At 47.7% G+C, this 21,143-nt stretch overlaps 1 protein-coding gene across 1 annotated transcript in view; it reads right to left on the bottom strand.

The window, feature by feature from the left end:
• GTF3C1 (general transcription factor IIIC subunit 1) overlaps positions 1-21,143 on the bottom strand; it is a 79,692-nt gene that overhangs the window by 49,178 nt on the left and 9,371 nt on the right. The window contains exons 5-6 of the mRNA XM_070362912.1: positions 17,815-17,911; positions 11,914-12,037 (exon numbers count right to left, since the gene is read on the bottom strand). Of these exons, the coding sequence (XP_070219013.1) occupies positions 11,914-12,037; positions 17,815-17,911 (221 nt within the window). The remainder of the gene's footprint in view (positions 1-11,913; positions 12,038-17,814; positions 17,912-21,143) is intronic.

Here is a 21,143-nt window from a genome sequence, read left to right as displayed (position 1 = left end):
GATCGAACTCAGGTCTCCTGCATTACAGGCAGATTCTTTACCATCTGAGCCACCAGGGAAGCCCAGCAGAGAAGCCTGACCAGAGATGGAAGGACAGAATTGGGGGCAGCACCCAGTAGGACAGAGGAGGGGCTGCAGCCCACAACCCAGGGTGAGAAGCATGTGCTCTGGAGTCAGTGTGTCGGGTCAGAACCTGCCTCTGGCACTTACAGGCTGGATCAGCACAAAGCCCTGGGCCTCAGGCTGCTCAGCTTTGAAATGGGGACAAGACAGTATCTTCCTCACAGAGTGCTCAGTGAGTAGTGCTTGCAACTGTCTCATCAATACTCATCACAACCTCTGAAAAGCACAGCTCAGGGGCCAAGTGTCAGACCATGTCACTCGGGCGGAAAATGTCAGGAGGCTGCCTGGGGCCTTTCAATTTGATTTCACAGCATTTATTCTGTAATGGGCCCACAACATATAAAGAGGGCTGAGACAGGGTTCCTGGCCCTGCAAAGGGCATGTCTGAGAGACAAAGAGGCCAAGGAGCCCAGCACAGGGTGTTGCGGCTTCTCACAGGCCTGGGTGTGTACTCTGGCTCTACTGCGGACCAGCAGTGAACCTCTCTGGGCCTCAGGCTCCTCGTCTACGAGACAGAATAATTCTACAGCGTGTCTACACTACCCTCGGCTGAGGACTAAGGGGGAGAATGCGCGTAAGTGCTCAGGGCACGCTATCTGGCTGGATGGCTACAGAGGAACTGGCTACGAAGTGCTCAGGGCTCTGCTTCCATAACACACAGAGCCGGCAGACGAGATAAGGCGCAGGACGGGGCTACACAGGGGGAGAGAGAGAGGAGGGGCCACGTGGGTGGGATAGTAAAGGATACAGAAGAATGATCTTTGCAGAACAGGGCAGGCTTTCCAGGCAGGAGGAGGGGCACCAGCAAAGGCGTGGAGGTGGGAGAGGACTGTTCGGGAAGGGGCTGAGGTGGGGGGAGGCGGGAATGAGGGTGAGAATGATGAGATTCCAAAGGTTGCTAAGCCAAGGAGAGATTTATGTTTCACTCTTCGGGAAGATCCCCTGGAGGAGGGCATGGCTACCCTCTCCAGTATTCTTGCCTGGAGAATTCCATGCACAGAGGAGCCTAGTGGGCTACAGTCCATGGGATCACAAAGAGGCAGAGAAGACTAAGCAACTAACACTTTCACTTTTTCACACCGCAGGCATCCTGGTTACCCCGGATGTGGAGGGCGGCCTGGAGGGAAGAAGGCCTGAGGGATGAGTCTCCCGCCATAGAGGAGACTCACAGAAGCTCATAGAGGCTTCACCTGCGGCTCAGCCCCTCCCTCGCCCCCTTCCACTTCCTCTCAGGGAGGGGGAGGCGGGCAGAGGGACCTGATGGCTAAGGGCTCAAGAGGCCGCACGGCTGTGGTCCCCGCCCACTCCACCCCACTCCCCGCCCCAGCACAACCCAGCTCTATGACCCCAGGCAGGCAATCTGTGCTTCAGTTTCTTATCAGTGAAATGAGGAGAATGAGCAGCACTGAGAAGATGGGGCGATAAAAGAATCAGAGTCAAAGAACTGACACTTGGCTCCGAGCCAGGCACATTCTCTCCATGGGTCTTCCACCCCCACCCCACAACTGACCACGAAACAGCTAACAAAGTGCAGGCTCTCCCCCAGCCCTTTCCCCCACCTTTGTCACGTTCTGAGACAAGTCATCAGAGTCGAAGGTCTCTCTGGGTCGCTGTGGGGTCCTGACAACAGCACACGGGGCGCTCACACCGGCTTGGGAACCTGCACAAACGGCCTCAGGCCAGAGGTTCAGGCATCACTCTGCCTGGTGCGAGGACCGCCTCCTCAGCCTCTGGATGGATGGCTTAGGTCCCCAAAGCTCTTTGAACATGACTGACAGACGGAAAGGCCTGGGTAAAAACCAAGGTGTTGAGCAGGAAGGCCACAGTGGGCCTTTTCTGAGGGCTCCGAACCGGGCACAGTTCAAGAATGAAACCTCACCGCGCGGCGAAGCCACTCAGTCACTTCTCGGCCCCCTTGGGCCCCTCCGTGGCGAGGCTGCTCACCTGCAGGCCAGCCCCCGTGCTCACAAGCCCCAGCACTGGCCTCGGGGCTCTCCCAAGCACGGGGAGCCTTCCCGTCTCATCCCCCAAACCTCAAAGTCATCAGTGGGCCACACCGTGGAAAGTTCTGCAAGGACCACAGTGACCTCCGTGCCAAGTCTACTGCTGTCTGTCCCCGTCTGATTCTCCGGGATCCTGCCCCAGCCCCTCACCTGCCGCCAGCCTGCTCCTTCCACTGCATGGCCCAGGCAGGTCCATCTTTCTGCTCACGGGGGTCAGTGGAGAGGCCAGCAGGTTTGACCCCTGTTCCCTCCTGGGGGGACAGAGGAGATGGAGAAAAAGACTGGTTCCCCCTACGGGCGCCCCCTCGGGAGAACTGCCTCCACCCCTGGGTGAAGTCACCCAAGGCCCAGAATTTAAGTCACAGGATTCTATGCCTTTCTCTACTCTTTTAAGTCCTGTCTAATAGTTTTTTTTTTTTTTTTTTGGCCATATTAGAAGGTCTGTTTCTTTTGTCTTAATTATTAATGATGTAAATACTCTTCATAGTTTAGCTAGTGCCCTTTAATCAATCTTGTCACTTTTAACTTAAAGAAATCACTATTTTTAACTAAACTGTTTTTCCCTCTAGTACGATTCACTGTCTAGGCTTTAAATTTTCCTGACAATTTTCTATTCTTTTCATGTTTATGCTCGCCTTCTATCCCCTCTGTTTCTGATCTCCATTCTTTTTAATTCCAGTTTTCTGGTTCCAAAGCTCTTTAAAAGCTTTACATTTATTTTACTGCATTTTAATCCTTCTTGGTACGGCTCATTTCTCTTTTTTCTTAGCTGGTATACTTTAATCCTACTGTAACTTTTAAAATGTCCTCTTTTGCCATTTTAATGACCAGAATTTAGTTTGCTATTCATTGTCAAGTGTTTGTTGGATGCGGTTTTTATTTTTATTGTTATTTTAACAGCTTTCTTGAGACGTAATTCATATGCCACACAATACACCCGTTCAAACTATGCAAGTCAATGTTTTTTTTTTTGTAGAGGGGCTTTTAAAAATTTATTTACTTTTAATTGGAGGATGATTGCTTTACAATGTCCTGCTGGTTTCCGATGTACATCAACACGAATCAGTCCCTGGTATACATGTCCCCGCCCTCCTGGGCCTTCCTCCCACCCCACACCCCATCCCACCCCTCTGGGCTGTCACAGAGCGCCAGGTTGAGCTCCCCGAGTTACACAGCAGCTTCCCACTAGCTGTCTATTTTACATATGCACGCGTGCATGCTAAGTTGCTTCAGCCATGTCCGACTCTGTGCGACCCTGTGTACAGCAGCCCACCAGGCTCCTCTGTCCACAGGATTGTCTAGGCAAGAATACTGGAGTGGGTTGCCATTTCCTTCTCCAATTCTACATATGGTAATATATATATTTCAATGCTACTCTCTCAATTTGTCCCACCTTCTCCTGCCCCTGCTGTGTCCAAAGGTCTGTTCTTTGTGTTTCTATTCATGTCCAGCAAACAGGTTCAAGTCAATTTTTTTAGTGTATTTCACAGGTATATGCACCCGTCACGAGTCAACTCTAGAACATTTTCATCCCATGCTTTAGCTACCACCCCTCTGCGCCCCCACTGCAGCCTTTAGCACTCATTACCTACTTCTAGATTCCCTATTCTGGATTCTCCCCTAAAAGGAATCACACAGTAATGGTCTTTGGTGATTGGCTTCTTCCTCTACTGAGTGGTCTTGGCACTCTGGCTGAAAGTCAGTTGACCACAGAAGTGTGTTTATTTTTCTGGCTGCGCTGCATGACATGCGGGATCTTAGATTCCCTATCAGGGATCAAACCTGTGCTCCCTGCAGTGGAAGCATGGAGTATTAACCACTGGACGGCCATGGACTTCCACATGTGGGTTTATTTCTCACTCTCAGTTCTATCCCATCAATCTCTAGGTCTATCTTTGTGTCAATAAGTACCACGCTGTCTGGATTACTGCTGCTCTGTGGTAAGTTTTGAAATCAGAATGTGTGATACCTCCTACTTGATTCTTCTTTTCCAGGATTGTTTTAGCTTTCTGGGTATCCTTTAATTCCAGATGAATTTTAGAATTAGCTTACCAGTTTCTAGGTGACACTTCCCAGGTGGGGAGGGTGGTAAAGAACCCACCTGCCTATGCAGGAGATGCAGGTTTGACCCCTGGGTCCCAAAGAACCCCTGCAGGAAGGCATGGCAACCCACTCCAGTATTCTTGCCTGGAGAATCCCATGGACAGAGGAGCCTGGCGGGCTATAGTCGATAGGGATGCAAAGAGTTGCACACGACTGAGCAACTGAGCATGCACACACACATCTGTTTCTACAAAGACATCAGCTGGTATTCTGATAGGAATTGTGTGGAATCTGAAGATCAGTTTGGGAAATAGGGGCATCTTAACAAGGTTAAGTCTTCTGACATAGGAATAGGGGATATTTTCCCATTTACTTACGTCTTAGATTTTTGTCAACCATCTTTTATAGTTGTCAAGTATGTGTTTTGCATTTGTTTTAATTATTCCTGTCTTATTCTTTTTGATGCTACTGCAAACAGAATTGCTTTCTGATATTTCACTTTCGGATTGTTCATTACAAGGGTATAGAAATACAGCTGATTTTTGTATATCGATCCTGTTCTGCAATCATGTTGAACTTGTTTTTCTGTTTTTGAAGAGTTGTTGGGTGACAGCTTAGGGAAGAGCCCACATCATAAACAGGAAGCTAAAGATGCTAAAACACTTCTTCATAGTTGGACTCACCTTGCCACAGAACCTGGAAACCCGCTAAATGCCTGCCTCAGTCATTCAGCCCCAGGGAACCCAACTTCTGTTAACTGCTTCCGACTGTGACCCTTTTCCGAGGATTACAAAGTTAACTTCTATTTCTCCTCCCTTCTGTTCTCGGCACAATTTAATAAACACAGAATGACTGCTAAACACTTGGAGAGAATAATCCAAATTTGCAAAACAGATCAGTTCAGGGTGAATGTTTCCATTACCGAGGTTTTCTTGCTTTTGCAAAACAGGTCACAGCGGCTTTCTGTAATGCATTTGAAATATGCCGAAATCCGAACTCTTTGTTTATGGGCTTTTAGAAACAACTCGTATATATCCAGGCACACCTGTAAATTTACATGAAGCAATACATCATCTTTATTTATTATTTAAGTCTTGCTTATTCCATAACAGCTGGGAGGAAAGATTTTATGTTAATTTTGCAAACTGGGAGGACATACTTCAAGCCAGGAAAAGATGAAAACTGTGCAGTTATCCCTTATCTCTTGCATTAGGAAAGTCACTGAAGGGACACCTAAATTAAATTCCCTAAACATTTACTTAGTACCTGCTCTGCTTCCCTGGTGGCTCAGATGGTAAAGAATCTGCCTGCAATGCAGGAGACCTGAGTTCGATCCCTAAGTTGGGAAGATCCCCTGGAGAGGAAAACGACTACCCACTCCAGTATTCTTGTCTGGAGAATTTTATGGACAGAGGAGTCTGGCAGGTTAGGGTCCATGGAGTTGCAAAGAGTCAGCCAGAACTACAGGACTAACATTTTCACTTTCTACCCTGTTCCCAGCAGACAATGCACAGGCATTGGCTTCTCTGGTGGCCCAGACAGTAAAGAATCTGCCTGCAATGTGGGAGACCTGGGTTTGATCCCTGGGTTAAGAAGATCCCCTGGAGGAGGGCATGGCAACCCACTCCAGTATTCTTGCCTGGAGAATCCCCACAGACAGAGGAGCCTGGCGGGCAAGAGTCAAGACACGACTGAGCGACCAAGCACAGCACAGGCATTAAGGACAGAAATTATGTGAGGGGTGGAGCCACCACCCTCAAGGAGCTCATGACTTAGTTGGGAAAAAAGTCACACAGATAAATAACAGGAGAAGGGAGGGGAAGTCTATCCATGAACTCGCACAGCTGAGAGGTGGTAACAAGATACCAAGCAGGGCCCTGCGGGGCTCCTGGACACAAAGCCTTTCTGTGTCCCCCATTTCTCTGATTACAGGAAACATCCTTCATTCAGCCTCCAAGACATTCCTTGAGTTCCAACGGGCTTATCCAAGCAGGGGATGAAACAAAGACCAGGGAGAAACAAAGAGTTAAGAGCAGCCTTGGGGCGAGGTTCTGTTTCTTCATCTACAGATACACACAACAATGTCTTCAAACCCCCTGCAGGTGGGAGTGCTTAACAGGATGGCAGGCTGCCCACAAGCATGGAGACCCAGACCTGCTGGACCTGAAGGGTGCTGATGAAGACCCCTACCTGTGTGCTCAGTCATGTCCAACTCTGCAACCTCATGCACTGTCACCCGCCAGGCTCCTCTGCCCATGGAAGTTTCCAGGTGAGAATACTGGAGTGGTGTGCCATTTCCTTCTCCAGGGGATCCTCCTGATCCAGTGACTGAACCTGCAGCTCTTGTGTCCCCTGCGTTGGCAGGCGGATTCTTTACCATTGTGCCACTTACCTCAGCATCAGTCCCTCAGAAGAATGCAAGTTCTTCACTGCCTTGATCCATATCACCAACCCCCGACCACAAGCCTCGCCCACAAGAGCTCTCCCTGTTCCCCAGGGAAGCGGGTACGGTTCTTGAGAAGCCAGCCTACTGTGTTCTTCTTTGCCTGACAAAGAAATAAAGCCACTTTTCTTCTCCACAACTCTGTTTCCCCCTATTTCCGTTCAGCATCAGTGTACAGAGAGCCAAGGTACTGGCATCACACATGGGCATGAGATGAGCCTCCTGACTGGCCAGAATGGGCTCACTGAGTGTGTGCATGACAATCTGAAAATGCTGTCATCTCCTCAGCTTAGGTATTTGCCCTCTTAACCTTGCCACTGCCATCCTTAGTACCCAGTCGGCGCTGTGAGTCGTGCTCACCCTTCCTCCTGGCGTTGGGCCTCGGGAAATGAGGGGTCACTCATCTTGGGACGTGAACACACCTTGAAGCTTCAGGCAGATGACATACCAGACTGAAGCCGCTGTGGGTTACATAGCAGCAAACAGGGCGCGCTTGGTAAATGGGGAAGCTGAGTCCTCTCGACAGGGGGTGGCGCCTCTCTGCCTCGCTAACTGCTAGTAAAGAAATACAGTTCAATGTCGCCTGGTTTTACTTTTAGAGAGGAGTGGAAAGTCTGACTTTGTAGGTCAAATTTCTGATTTTTAAATGCCAACAACTACAGTTAAAAGAAACTCCATGACGCCAACAAAATACATTGCCAGAGGTGGCCTAAAGGCCTTGCTCGGGGTACACTGTCTCCTGTAAGTCCCACAACACTCTGGAAAGAAGCTCTAGTATTACTCCAGATAATCCTGATGAGGAAACTGAGGCAGAGAGCGGTCAAAACTCAAAGGAAATTCCACTAGGAAGTGACAGGAAGAGAATTCCAACCCAGGCTGTCTTACATCAAAGTCCACTCAGGTATTTGTTAGTTTCAAGGGGCAAGTTTGAATCTCTAGGTGAGACCATGAAGGGGGCAGGTGCAACTTCTAAGAGAATGACACGGCCCATAGACGTGACATAAAATGATTAGAATCAACCAGGTGCAAGGCCGTCTTCCACTAGACCTTCCGCCTCAGTGTAATGTATCAGCACACCGAATGACACACCCAGAGGAGCCACGACCACAAAGGTCGAAAAGGGGGCCGTGGCGCAAATCCTGGAAATCCCCGCTTCTTCCCCCAAAGAGCAGAACACTCCACCCATTCATTAGCCTATGTAACCACTCGCCCCTATAAAAACTGACCAACCCACACCCTGGTGCTTCTCTTGCCTTCCAAGAGGGCCCACACTCTGTCTGTGGAGTGATTCCTCCCTGAATAAACCTTTTTTCACTTTATTATGGCTCATGCTTGAATCCTTTCCCATGGTGAAGCCAAGAACGCGTATTGGTGACTGTCCCAGGGACGTGGATGTGATCTGGGATATAACCATCCTGTCACACCCCATTCTCTTTCCTGTAACACAGGGACCTCAAACCATGGAGAAATCCAGCAAAATAAACATATATATATATATATATGTATGTATTCACATATATATTTAAAGCTATTTTTTTCTTAGATTTATCTGCTTATATTTAATGCCTTTCTTTGAACGTGTGTGTTAGTCACTCAGCTGTGTCTGACTCTTTGTGAACCCGTGGTCTGTAGCCCAACAGGTTCCTCTGTCCATGGACTTCTCCAGGCAAGAATACTACAGTGGGTTGCCATGCCCACTCCAGGGGATCTTCCCAACCCAGGGATTGAACCCAGGTCTCCCGCACTGCAGGCAGACTCTTTACCATTTGAGCTACCAAAGTGACTTTCTTTCAATAGGTCAGAAATAAAAAGGCTTATTAGAGCCACAGGTCACGCTATTTTCAGCATTCAGATAATCCTATTTCCAAGTCAAATGCTAGGTGGAAATCCCTAGCACACCTCTCAGTTCCCAGAGCCTTTTCTTGCCTGCTCAGCAGCCAGGGGAACCTCCTGCTTCCCTGTCTACCAAAGGCTGATGCTCCCCACTCCTTCCCTTGAGGAATTCCAGTCATTCAACCAGTCACACATCTACTCAGCACCAAAGACACTTATAAGTTGAAGTCTGCTCGAGGGGGGCTTCCCTATCTCCAGGGGCTCCTGGTTTTTATACACCTGTTGTGTGGTCATATCAGTGTGTTACCATCTCCTTCACAAGACTTTCAGACACAAGAAAGTCAGACAGGGTGGGCAGTGATTCCAGTAACTGAAAAAGGAAGTAGAGGAAGAGACACAGCTCCCTCAGACTGGCAGTTCAGTCACTCAAAAGGCACACCACCTCCTCCTGCAGGCAGAGCTCTGGTCTGTTCCTCATTTAGCACACATTCTCCAGAGCTGTTAGCAGTCTCCTTAGGTTACTTGCTATGCTCTAAGTTTTAAAACTATACACCTTTTAGTTTTAACTGGTGTTTGTATCTTTTTTTCCCATTTGCTTGGTTTTCTCTGTACAGATCACTAATACTCACTCAGAATCACTGCCAGCACACAACTTTCCCGACACACGTCCACAGGCACTCGGCACCTCATGCTTTGTATGGACTCCTGCCCTCCTAGTGTCGGTCATAATGATTTCCCTTCATCATCTCCCCAGGGCTCCCCTTGTCCTGGCTCTTTCTGGACCCAATGCTTTCCTGTCTCCTGGTTTGGTCTGTCATTTGATGGCGTACATCCTCCTGTAGCTTCCAAAAAGGGAACTTGGAAGATGAGAGATGAATTGTTTCCAATCCACTTGTATGAAAATGTTCTCACACCTCGTTGATGGTAATGGTGAATAAAGATGTCCAAAGTGAAAGTCCATCCCTTTCAGAAAGTGGCTGATGCTGCAGCAAGGTCTCCAGCTTCTGTTACTACTGGGGAAGTTGGATATCTCCTCTCTGGAGGCTCTTCAGCCCCAGGCTTCTGAAGTCCCAGTCTGTCAGATCTTGGTGTGGGTTTCTTCATGTTCATCATGCTAGACATCTGCTCAGTCTTTTGATCTAGAACTTGACTCCTTCAGATCTGGGGAAAATTCCATGTCTGTCATTTCCTGACTGTCATCTCCTCCTTTCTACTCTCCTGAACACACTCCCTTCCTCCGCCCCCAACTCAAGCCCCGACTGTGTGGAGGTTGGATCTTAGAGGCTCAGCTTCATATTTTCAACTGAACTCTCCTATTTCTATCCCTTTTGAGTTCCTATTCTTCCTGGGGAGATTTTCTCGACTTTCTCTCACTATCTTTCCTTCCACTAAATCTTGCATTGCAATGTGCTCTGCTTAGTCACTCAGTCGTGTCCAGCTCTTTGCAACCCCACTGACTGTAGCCCATCATGCTCCTCTCTTCATGGGGACTGTCAAAGCAAGAATACTGGAGTGGGTTGCCATACCCTCCTCAGGGGATCTTCCTGACCAGGGATCGAACCCAGGTCTCCCGTACTGCAGTAGTCCTATTTACTTCTAAGAACTCCTTTTTATTTTCTGCATGTCCCTCCTTTATTCATAGCCTCTTGCTCTGGTTTCTTGGATGCAGTATCTTCTCTTCCCCCTTTGTTTTTCTCTACTCCTCATTTTGCTTCTATTTCCTAGGTTAATTGGTGTCTCTTACATTCATGTTAAGTGTTCTCAGCTGCTTGGTGAAACATTAAAATGCTGCATTAAAATATTTTAAAACACCTGTGTTTTGCAGCCTGGGGAGAGAATGCCAGTGTGTGGACTTCCATGAAGGGTGAGCAGGCACAAGCTGGCTACTGTACTAGGAAACCCCTAAATTTCAGGATCTAGAGAACTTTTTCTCTTGGACTGGTCAGTTTCTACAGAAAAGAATCCTCCAGCTGCTGGCCTCGAGGACTGTGTAAGCTTGGCTGCCAGTGTTCTAGGAGCCACGGGGGAATGCAGGGAGAACTCCTACCTCACAGTGTATGGAGATTACACATCGCCTGTTATCAGCTTTGTACCCTGTCTCCAGCTGCATCTCATGTCTGAGTCTCGAAAGCCTCCAGTGCATCTTCTCTCTTTTAAAAAACGTGTTTACTTATGGCTGCAATGGGTCTTCAGTGCTTCCTGTGGGCTTTCTCTAGCTGCGGCAAGCAGGAGCTCCTCTTTGTTGTGGTGCACAGGCTTCTCGCTGTGGCGACCTCTCTTGTGAGGCGCACAGGCACTAGGGTTCAGGGGCTTAACAGCTGTGGCACACGGGCTTAGTTGCTCCTCAGCATGTGGGATCTTCCCAATGTGTCACCTGGGCTGGCCGGTGGACGCTTAACCACTGGACCACCAGGAAGTCCCCAGTGCATCCTCTCTGGAGGTATGTCCAAGGAATGAGGATTCACTGGAGGTGCTAATGAGGAAGCACTGTTAAGCCACAAAGTCCAGACCTCTGTCTTTGTGGGAACCGGCTTGCTACCTTCTATACCAACTAGGGGAGGGGACCTGGGGGGTGCAATGGTTCTTCAGACAGACTTAGCTCCATCCAAACTGGGGCTTTCAGAGGGCCCTGGTTTATCTCAGGTTTGAGGTTTCCATTTTTGGCTACTGTCCCGCACAGGCATTCAGCTTTCCAGTCTGCTTGGCCAGTTATCATTTATCCATCTGCCTCCGAGCACAAAAAAGCTGACAATCTCCTTGCTGTCACATTCCTATGATTGCTAGGGAGGAGCTGGGAAGAGTACAGATAAACACATCTATTCCTTCTGTCATCTTTTACTGACAGCTATGACCCTCAGCTTTTTAAATGATTTTCATTAATCCAGAGGGAGCATGGGATAAAAATCAAGAACAGAGAAAAAGCAAAGGACTAAAGGTTTTTAAAGTTCCATAGTCCACTGTCCTTAGTTTAACTTTCTTGTAAGGTTCAAATCTCACCTGTGCCACTTTCTGATTGCTTAACCTCATGTATGTTACTCATCATCTCTTAAACTTAACTTTTCTTACCTTTAAAATGGTGATAATAACACCGACCTTGCAGGGCTAGAAAATGCGATCATGCAACACAGATCAGGTACTCTAAAAATACTGGCTGAAGAATGAATAAGAGGGTTTAGATAAGAAGAAAAAGAGGAATTTGGTTTCTGAACACCAGGAATGGGAGATGTTGGAGGGACATCCATATAGACATGTTTGCTGAGAATGAGCACAGGTTTCATTCAGCAAACATTTCCTGAGTGCTTTATATATAGAAGGTCCTAAGACAGGCACTGAGCAATAAAGAATTGAATAAATAACGTGATGTCATCCCACTGCAGGGCAGAATGTGGTAAGAAGACAGGCTGGTGCTTAGAGGCGAGAAGTGAAAGCCGGCCGAGCAGCCCAGTGAACGGCTGAGCCTGCCTTTACCTTTCTTGGTCTTGCAAGGTCCACGTTCAGGGTGGATCTCTTTTAAGGGAAGAGGCACCACCTTGGCCAGCCCCGCGTTCAGCATGTACTGGTACAGGCGCTTGAATGTCCTCTCGCATAGTCCCTGCAACATGTAAATGCGGCGGTTAGGTTCGAGCACGCCGTGTGAAACTACCAGAGGCCCGTGTAAATGAACAAGCGGGGACCAAGTTAACTGATGATCTTGAATGAGGAAACACTGGGGGCACTAATGAGGAAATACCGCCCAGCCACCTTGTCCCGGGAACAAAATGAGTCTGGAGCAGCATAGAGACCATGCTACTTTTTGATGATGAAAGGGGGAAAGAGATTTGCCTGAAAAGATCCTGAAAGGATACACCTGAAAGGGGTGAGAATGAGGCAGTTGGGGGCAGCACTAGACGATTTCCCGTATACTTTTTCATAAGTGTTTTGGTTTTTTAACCAAGTAAGTGTACTATTAATTTCTGGGGGTGGGGGGCCATGCCATGTAGCAGGATCTTAGTTCCCTGACCAGGGATCAGATCCTCGGCCCCTGCAGTGGAAGTGTGGAGTCTTAACACTGGACCACCAGGGAAGTCCCTACTATTAAATTATTAATAGATATATACAGACACACACACAACTCTCACAGGCAGTGAAAGAGGGAAAAAAAATTAAATTAAAAAACTTTTAGGTTAAAGAAAAGAAAAAACCTTTAGGGACTTCCCTTGCGGTCCAGTGGAAAAACCAAAATAACCATATCTATTCCTAAAGCTGTCAGGGTTACCAAACAGCCGCCACCAGTGCAGGCCATGTGTTTCCATCTACATGCGTTTTTTTCTTTTTTTGAAGAAAGAAAGTTACTTGCCAACATTGAAAAGTGAGAGATATCATGCTAAAAAAAAAAAAAGGAAAAAAAACCCACAACAGATTCTGGCTTCTCTCAGAAAACAGGATGTGGCAACAAGTCCTAGCTTGTGGTTCATCACAACAGTAGCCGGCGGGAGGTGAGGACCAGCTGCTCCTTCAAGACACGCACACCTGGCCCGGACGCCCCAGCCTTCCCCAGCCATCGGACCCCTTACACGGTGAGGCTGAAGGGCAGTCCTGTTTATCACCCTTTTTGTGCTGCTTTTCTCTCAGGATAGCTAAGAGGAAAGTGGAAGATTTCTTGAATCCGTACTGATGTCAAGAAAAATTTTTTGTTGTTTTTGGCTGCACCACACGGCTTCCAGGAATTCAGGTTCCCCTGGCCAGGAACGGAACACGGGCCACAGCAGTGAAAGCGCTGACTCCTAACCTCCAGGCCACCAGGGAACGCCCTCAAATACTTCATACCACCCTCCAGGCCACTAGGGGCCGTTTCATTCCGCCACCTCTAGACCAGCGAGGGAGGCGATCACCTGATCCAAAGGAGGCGCTGCCAGGAGTGGTCTGTGGCGTCTCCCAGGCTCCCTTCTACACTGTGGGGGAGAGAGAGAGCGCGTGGCCCACGGGGAGAGAGAGAGAGCGCGTGGCCCAGGGTTGCTGCGGCCGCGTATGTGGCGTCTCCCAGCCTCCCTTCTACACTCTGGGGGGGAGAGAGAGAGCGCGTGGCCCAGGGTTGCTGCGGCCGCGTACACATGATCACCTCTCAGATGAGCCTGGCTGCTCGGCAGCAGAACATATGGTCATCAAAGAAATATAGACAACTCACAGACACATTCAGCCCCCTGGCACGTAAATGGCACCTATCGTAAATCTAGCTGTGCCCCCAGCACCATGGAAAGTCCTTGAAGACACCCATCCATCAAACCCCAGCACTCTACATATAGCCCTGAGCCCTGGACCACCCTACAGGAGAGCTGCCAAGGAGGACTCCCATGACCTGCCCACAGGATGGAGGGTGGTGGAGTCCTTCCCTTACAGGGGGCTTCCACGGAGGACTTGCACAATCTGCCCAGCTAAGGAGAGAGGTTAGCCTCCCTCCCACTCCCCTGAAAGACAGCATCCACATTCAAAGCATCCACCTCGTCTGGAGGCTAATTATTTACTAAATCCTGCTCAGCCTTCTCTACCCCTATTTCCAGCTACTGTACAGACATTATTACCAAATCAAAGTCCCAAAGATCTCCATACTCTATAAATCCTACAATCAAATTTGTCATGAGACTTCTCCCGTGATCCAATGGCTAAGACTCCATGCTTCCAATGTAGGCAGGGGGTGAGGGTTTGATCCCAGGTCAGAGAACTAAGATCCTACAAGCCCCACAGTGAGGCAAAAAAAAAAAAAAAAAAATAACAACTACAACTATTGTATGCCTCGTCCTTGAGCAAACTCGCTCCTCTTTCTGAACTGTCTACCTCAGTCATATACTCATTCAACAAACACGGGCTGAGCGTTCACATGTGTAGGGCCGTCCTCATGGTGGGTGGTCGGCACACAGGGTCCCTGCCAGCAGGTGCCTACCCTCAAGCTCTGGTCCACCCTAGGGAGGGGCTGTCACTCAAGACAGACAACAGATTCCTTCTCCTTTGTCCCCCTCCCCCAACACTCACACCCTAGCTTCAGTCCCTCACCAAGTCACCCCCCTATTCTGAGGCCCCAACACCCACCTCCACACCCGGCCTCCAACCTCCCCTCTGCCCACCAGCTTATTTCCTAAACATTCTTCTTCTGGACTTCTTGGTGGCTCAGAAGGTGAAGAATCCACCTGCAATGCAGGAGACCTGGGTTCGATCCCTGGGTCAGGAAGATTCCCTGGAGTAGGAAATGGCAACCCATTCTAGTATTCTTGCTTGGAAAATCCCATGGACAGAGGAGCCTGGTTGGCGCCAGTCCATGGAATCCCAAAGAGTCAGACACGACTGAGCGCGCACATACTTCTACGTCATCTCTACTTAGAAACTGCCACCAGCAATTCCTCAGGCTTAAGGCTGAAACCCAACTCCTCAGCCTGGCACTTGAGACCTTCCTTATCTGGCCCCAACTTTCCTTTCCTGCCGCCTCTCTTACTACTCCTGAGGGGCACCCTGCTGCCTGGCTGCCCCTGGGTCACTGCCAACCTCGGAAACCCCCAGCACCTCCCACTGCCCCAAGCCTTTGCTCCAGCCGGTCTCCCCATGTGTCCTCGGGGCTCATCTCATCTACAAAGCCCAGCGCAGCTGGAACTCACTCTACAAAGCTTCTCCCAGCTCTCCTTTCACGGAGCTCAGACGCATCCTTCCAAGGAGCAGTCTGGCCTGAGCGTGTCGTCATGTCAGTCTCTCCCATTAGACGGCTCCGCGACAGCCTGAGACTGTCACCCTGGTTAATTTCTGTCACTGTGCTGCGGAACACAGTTCTGACTCCGAGTGGACACTCACTGAAGTATCTGTTGCGGGTTTCCCTGGTGCGTCAGTGGTAAAGAATCCGCCTGCCGATACAGGTTTGATCCCTGATCTGCGAAGATCCCATATGCTGTGGAGCGACTAAGCCCCTGAGCCCTAATGACTGAGCCCACCCGCTAGAGCCTGCTGGCTGAAACAAGAGAAGCAACTAGAGAGGAGCCCCTGCTTGCCATAACTAGAGAAAAGAAAGCACAAAGACCCAGCACGGCCAAAAATAAATAAGTTTTTTTAAAAAATTAGAGTATCTGTTGAATGAATGAATAAATAAATGAATAAACAATGTCCTTTATCAGTCAAATTCTGTCACTTAGCTCTTCCCCAGTGCTGACCTGAGACTGGACCCACCCCCTCTCTCTACCCTCGAGTAACTCCGAAGGGCAGAGGATATCAATCTCCAGTGTCCATATGGGCTGGACAGACAACAGAAAGAATACAGTGGGGCAGGTATTTCTTCACTGAACGTGTAGGAGTCTCCTTATTCTTGACTAGGGTCTCTCAGGAAGAGGCCTTGTCAGTCTACCTTTTATTCCCCACTTTTGACAGATACTCAGATACTGAGAAATACTTCCTCCTCCTCAGCAGCAGTGCTCACAGAGAGACAAAAGGCACTGCCCAGGTGCCTGAGAGCTGACAGGAGGTGTAAGGGACCTGGGATGGGAGTAGAGGGGCCGGCAGGATGGGCACTGGCCAGCGAACAGCCAGCTCCATGTAACTGCTGTCACGAGAGACCACAGGCCCAGGCTGGCCAGAGCCTCTGATATTTCAAGAGAAGCTGATAACTTAAGATTTTGATGCAAAATCTCATTTCTTATAAGACCCTACTACTACGCCAAAGTTCTTCTTAACAATGTGCAGGCCAGATCTGACCCACGAGCTCGATTCATAATCTCTGCCTTTTTATTTTTTGGCTTCATCCTGTGGCTTATAGGATGTTAGTTCCCCAAGCAGGGATTGAACCCAGGCCCTTGGAAGTAAAAGCACGGTGTCCTAACCACTGGACCATCAGGGAAGCCCCATAACTTCTGTTTCAAATAGACGGGCATGTGATGAATTGAGCCGTAGAGGAGACAGGTCTCCCTTCTCTCTGCACAGTGAGATCAGGGAGCAGGGCCTCCCCAGGGCAGCACAGGTGAGGAGCTAGGATCTTCCTGGAGGCTGTCATCAGACTGCAGGCTCTTCTGGGGACTAATTACTATGACCCCGCAAACCTTGACTTTAGGTCCTACCGTTTCACCTGCAGGGCAATCTTATTTTCTTCCCATTTTCAGTGTCGGCTCTTTCCGAACTTCTACCAAAGAGCGCTCACTTCAGACGGGAAGCAGTAGCCCCCCAACCCCAGTGCTTTCTCCCCTCACCCTCTCTTCATCACCGCCTCGGTTCCTGGGCCCAGAGATGAAGCAGGTCCACCCATAACTGCTTTATTCCCTGTGTCGTCTCACCTCTTCTCAGTACAGTCACCCTGCTATTTCGGTATAAAACTGGAAACAGGGGACTTCCCTGGTGGTCCAGCCACTAAGGCTGAGCTCCCGATGCAGGGGGCCCTGGTCAGGAACTAGATTCAATGTGGTGCAGCTAAGAATTTGCAAGCCACAACTAAAGGTCCCTCAAGCTGAAACTGAGATCCAGCTTGGCCAAGAAACAGAGGAAACACACAAACAATCAAATCTTTAAAAAAAACAAAACCTGAAACAGGAGGGAAGGGGGCAGGGCACAAACTTTAAAAGAATGACACAGCTCAGGGACATGACACAAACTGATTAAACCAAATTAAGTCCAAGATGGTGGACGAGTGGGCTTCCACTAGACCTCGAGCCTCAGCATGTGCCCATCATCACACATCAGCAAGCTAAACAACACCCCCACAGGCGCTATGACGGTTCTGGGGCTAACAGCAGAGGCCAAAAAGCGGGTGGTGACCCAATTCCTGGAAATCCCCATCCCTTCCCCTGAAATAGTTGGGATAATCCTCCCCCTCATTAGCCTATGAAACTACCCAGCCCATAAAAACCAACCACACCACATTTTTGGGCTGCTCTGCCTTTGGGGATGGCCCACACTCTATCTGTGGAGTGTGCTCCTAAGTGAATCCACTTCTTACCTATCACTTTGTCTCTCTCTGAATTCCTTCTACAAGGAGATATCAAGAAGCTGAGCTTCAAGTCCCAATCTGAGTTACATGGTTACAATACCAGTGGGAAGAAAATTATAAGCCTGATTATGAAATGAACTGATTATGAAAGTAAATCTTAATGCCCAGATTCACCGCTCCACGGGAACTTTTATAGCTGGACTTGGCACAAACCCCAGGGGAAAACCAAGGCCACCCAAGAGCAGGAGGGGTTTAAATGAAAGACTGAGCCCTTTTTCATTCTGTATAAACCAAAGGAAAACTCTGCTTGTTTCACGAGGGGCTGGGGGTGGTCAAGCCCGTAACAGAGCTCTTGACTGCAATGCACGGAGCCTTCATTTGACAAAGATGCCCACTGGGGCACGGACGCATTCAGGCCCGCACGAGGGCAGCCGGCAGCTCACCAGTTCCTCCCTCAGCTTTCCCAGGGTCTCAGTCCGGTTATTCCGTGCGCTCAGTAGAGTTGAAAGCTTCTCCATGAGGATGTCGTATTTGCTCCTCCTGTGAGAAACACAAACACTTCATTTTTTTAGACCTATTAGTAATGACTGCCTATTTTTTAAAAGATGTCAAGGTTTATATGACAACATATCAAACTACGGAACCTTGGTCTTCAGTCTCAAGAGAACAACTCCTGTCCTTTACAGTGGGAAGACTGGGGTAGGGGGGGCGGTCTGAGTGGTTCAGTCACACGGCCAAGGTCACCTAACTAGCAGCAGTGTACAGACTGCACTCTGTGGCTAAAACTTTCAGGAAATGATTGTTTAAAATGCTTACATCTTTTGATCATACTGAAGAATTTCTTTAATTTAAAACAGAGAAAAACTGGTTTGGGAAGTTTTATTTGTGGTCTGTGCTATCCCTCAATGGGTCTTACAGATGCTAAGAAAAAGATTAGAATAATCATGGTTAACAGGAAATAAATTTATGAGGAAAGATACTTTTTCCAAGAAGGTAGAAATTTTTTAAAACAGGACTTAAGTCAAATGAATAAAGACATCTTTAGATGGTTATTAAAAATGGGTTAAACAAGATGGACATTTATGTGATTAAAACACCGGGTTTTGATATTACACTTCCTAAGGTTAAATGCAACAAAAAAGGATGTCCTAACTGGTCCTCAACATTAAAAGTTAAATAAGTCATTCTATTTACCATTTACAGTTTATGTACCATTAATGTACAGTTTAAATATGTACAAAATTATATAAGTATAAATATAAATTTGGGCTTCCCTGGTGGCTCAGTGGTAAAGAATCTGCCCGCCAATGCAGGAGACGCAGGTTCGATCCCTGGGTTGGGAAGATCCCCTGCAGAAGGAAATGGGAACCCACTCCAGTATTATTGCCTGGGAAATCCCATGGACAGAGGAGCCTGGTGGGCTACAGTCCATGAGGTTGCACGAGTCGGACACAACTTAGTGACTAAACAACAACAACAAATAAATATAAATTATATAAAGGGAGGGCTTCTCTTGTGGCTTAGCTGGTAAAGAATCTGCCTGCAATGTGGGAGACCTGGGTTCGATCCCTGGGTTGGGAAGATCCCCTGGAGAAAGGAACGGCTACCCACTCCAGTATTCTGGCCTGGAAAATTCCACGGACTATATAGTCTATGGGGTCGCAAAGAGCTGGACACGACTAAGCAACCTTCCCTTTTACATATAAAGGGAACAAAAAAATTTACACTGAGATAGCCAACCAGCAACTATTTGGGCCAAAGGGCCTGAGTTCCTTGGCTCAACCCTACTCTGGGGATCCCAGAGCCCTTTATATAAACTGATAAAATGGACAGGAAATAAAAGAAGGAAAGAAAAACTTCTGAAACTCCTCCTGTAAGATCAAAGCTTATTGATTAGATCCTAATGAAGACCAAAGTTAAAAGGTATCAAAGTAGACAGAATTGAGATGAAAGTGTATAAAATTGGTATATTTAACTGGGCTTTATTTAAGATGCTTACATCTCTTTTGCTTAATTATATTGTGGGGCAGACGTGTTTCATTGGGGAATGTGTCCCCCGTGTTGTATTGTAAGACCAGGTATATATCAAGAAATGTACCTCTCAGGAAATATTAACTCAACCGTTAAAGGAAACCAATAGGGTTACCTGAGCCATACAAATAAGTCAAAATGGAAATTAATATTCAAGGGCTAATAAAAATAAAAACGGTGATTTTGCTCTGGGTTTAACTTGTAAACTCAGAAGATATTTGCTGAACACCTTATACAAACCTTTAGAGGCATGATAAATTCTAAGTTTTAGAACACAGAACTCATAAACTTTAGTTTACTTATTGTCTCACTGATAACATAAAGTCAGACAAATCAATCTTTCAGAATCATTTAGGTGACAGACCTGCTCTTGGGGGGATGTCTTTCTCTTGCAAATCTCTACAAACCAGAAATATAAAGTATAGGTCATAAGGATCTGAGATTGAGCCTCATTAATTAGGTCAATCAGGCAAGACTTGAAACCAAGAGAAAAAAAAAAAGTGGCAGTTTTAAAATTCAAACCACAGGGAATACTCCCTCGGCCAAATTTTACAAATAGTAAAGCCTTAGTCATCTGAGCAAGCAACTTCAATGTATTCCAACTGTTCTTCGTAAACTAGTAAGTTTACATTGTCTCCTGGGTCGGGAAGATCCCCTAGAGTAGGAACAGGCAACCCGCTCTAGTATTCTTGCCTGGAAAATTCCACCGACAGAGGAACCTGGCAGGCTACAGTCCATGGGATCACAGAGTCAGATCTGACTGAGCGGCTGTGCGCGCACACACAAGTTTACGCTGCGATACCTGACTCATGAGGAGCCTTTTTTTTTAAGTGAAGCCGTGAGATCTCCAGTTTTGCCTGTTTACACTGTATGTCTGTGCACGTGTTATACATGAGATATCTCTACCTGGGCAAAGTATTATCAACACTGAATTTACACACCATATGATGTCACTTACACGTGGACTCTAAAATATGGCACAAACAAACCTATCTATAAAACAGAAACACGCTCACAGACATAGAGCACAGACTTGTGGTTACCGAGGGGGAGGGCACGGGAAGAGAAAAGGGACTGAGAGATGGGGATGAGCAGATGTAAACTGTTACATACAGGGTGGATAAACAGCAAGCTCCTAACGCACAGCACGGGGAACTACACTCAGTACCCTGTGATAAACCATAATGGAAAAGACTATAAAAAACAATGTCTACATGTGCGTAACTGAGTAACTTGGCTATACAGTAGAGACTGGCACAGCACCGTCAATCAACTATACTTCAATTAAAAAAAGCTGAATTAATAAAGCGCTCTATTCAATTTAAAAGTAAGAGCTTACAAATTAAAGAAAAGAAACTGGCCAAAATGACTTTCAGGTTCACGGGAACTGGGAAATATTCAATATTAAGCTGCTATTTGGTATTAAAGTTTAAGTTTGTTGATTGAATCATGTCTTTTTAATTTGTCTGTGGGTTGGTCCTTTTCAGGGGGGAGGGGCATGCTGGCATTTGAGGTCTTAGTTCTCAACCAGGGAAAACCAGATATGCCAAGTTAAGGAATTAAGTGCTCTTCTTCGTGTGGGAAGACGCAAGAGCCAGGGCTTACTGAAATCATTCTTTTGATGAGCTCCTCAGCTATCTGGGCCTGAATCCTACGTTCTCACATCCTGAGTTTCCTCAGGGCTCACCGGCTCAAGCAGGATGGGTGTAACTCCTGATGTCTGTGACATCCTTGCTTACTG

The sequence above is a fragment of the Bos mutus genome, chromosome 25, assembly GCF_027580195.1.
Source record: "Bos mutus isolate GX-2022 chromosome 25, NWIPB_WYAK_1.1, whole genome shotgun sequence".
Classification (NCBI taxonomy): Eukaryota; Metazoa; Chordata; class Mammalia; order Artiodactyla; family Bovidae; genus Bos; species Bos mutus.
This window is presented reverse-complemented; position numbering and strand designations above follow the sequence as displayed.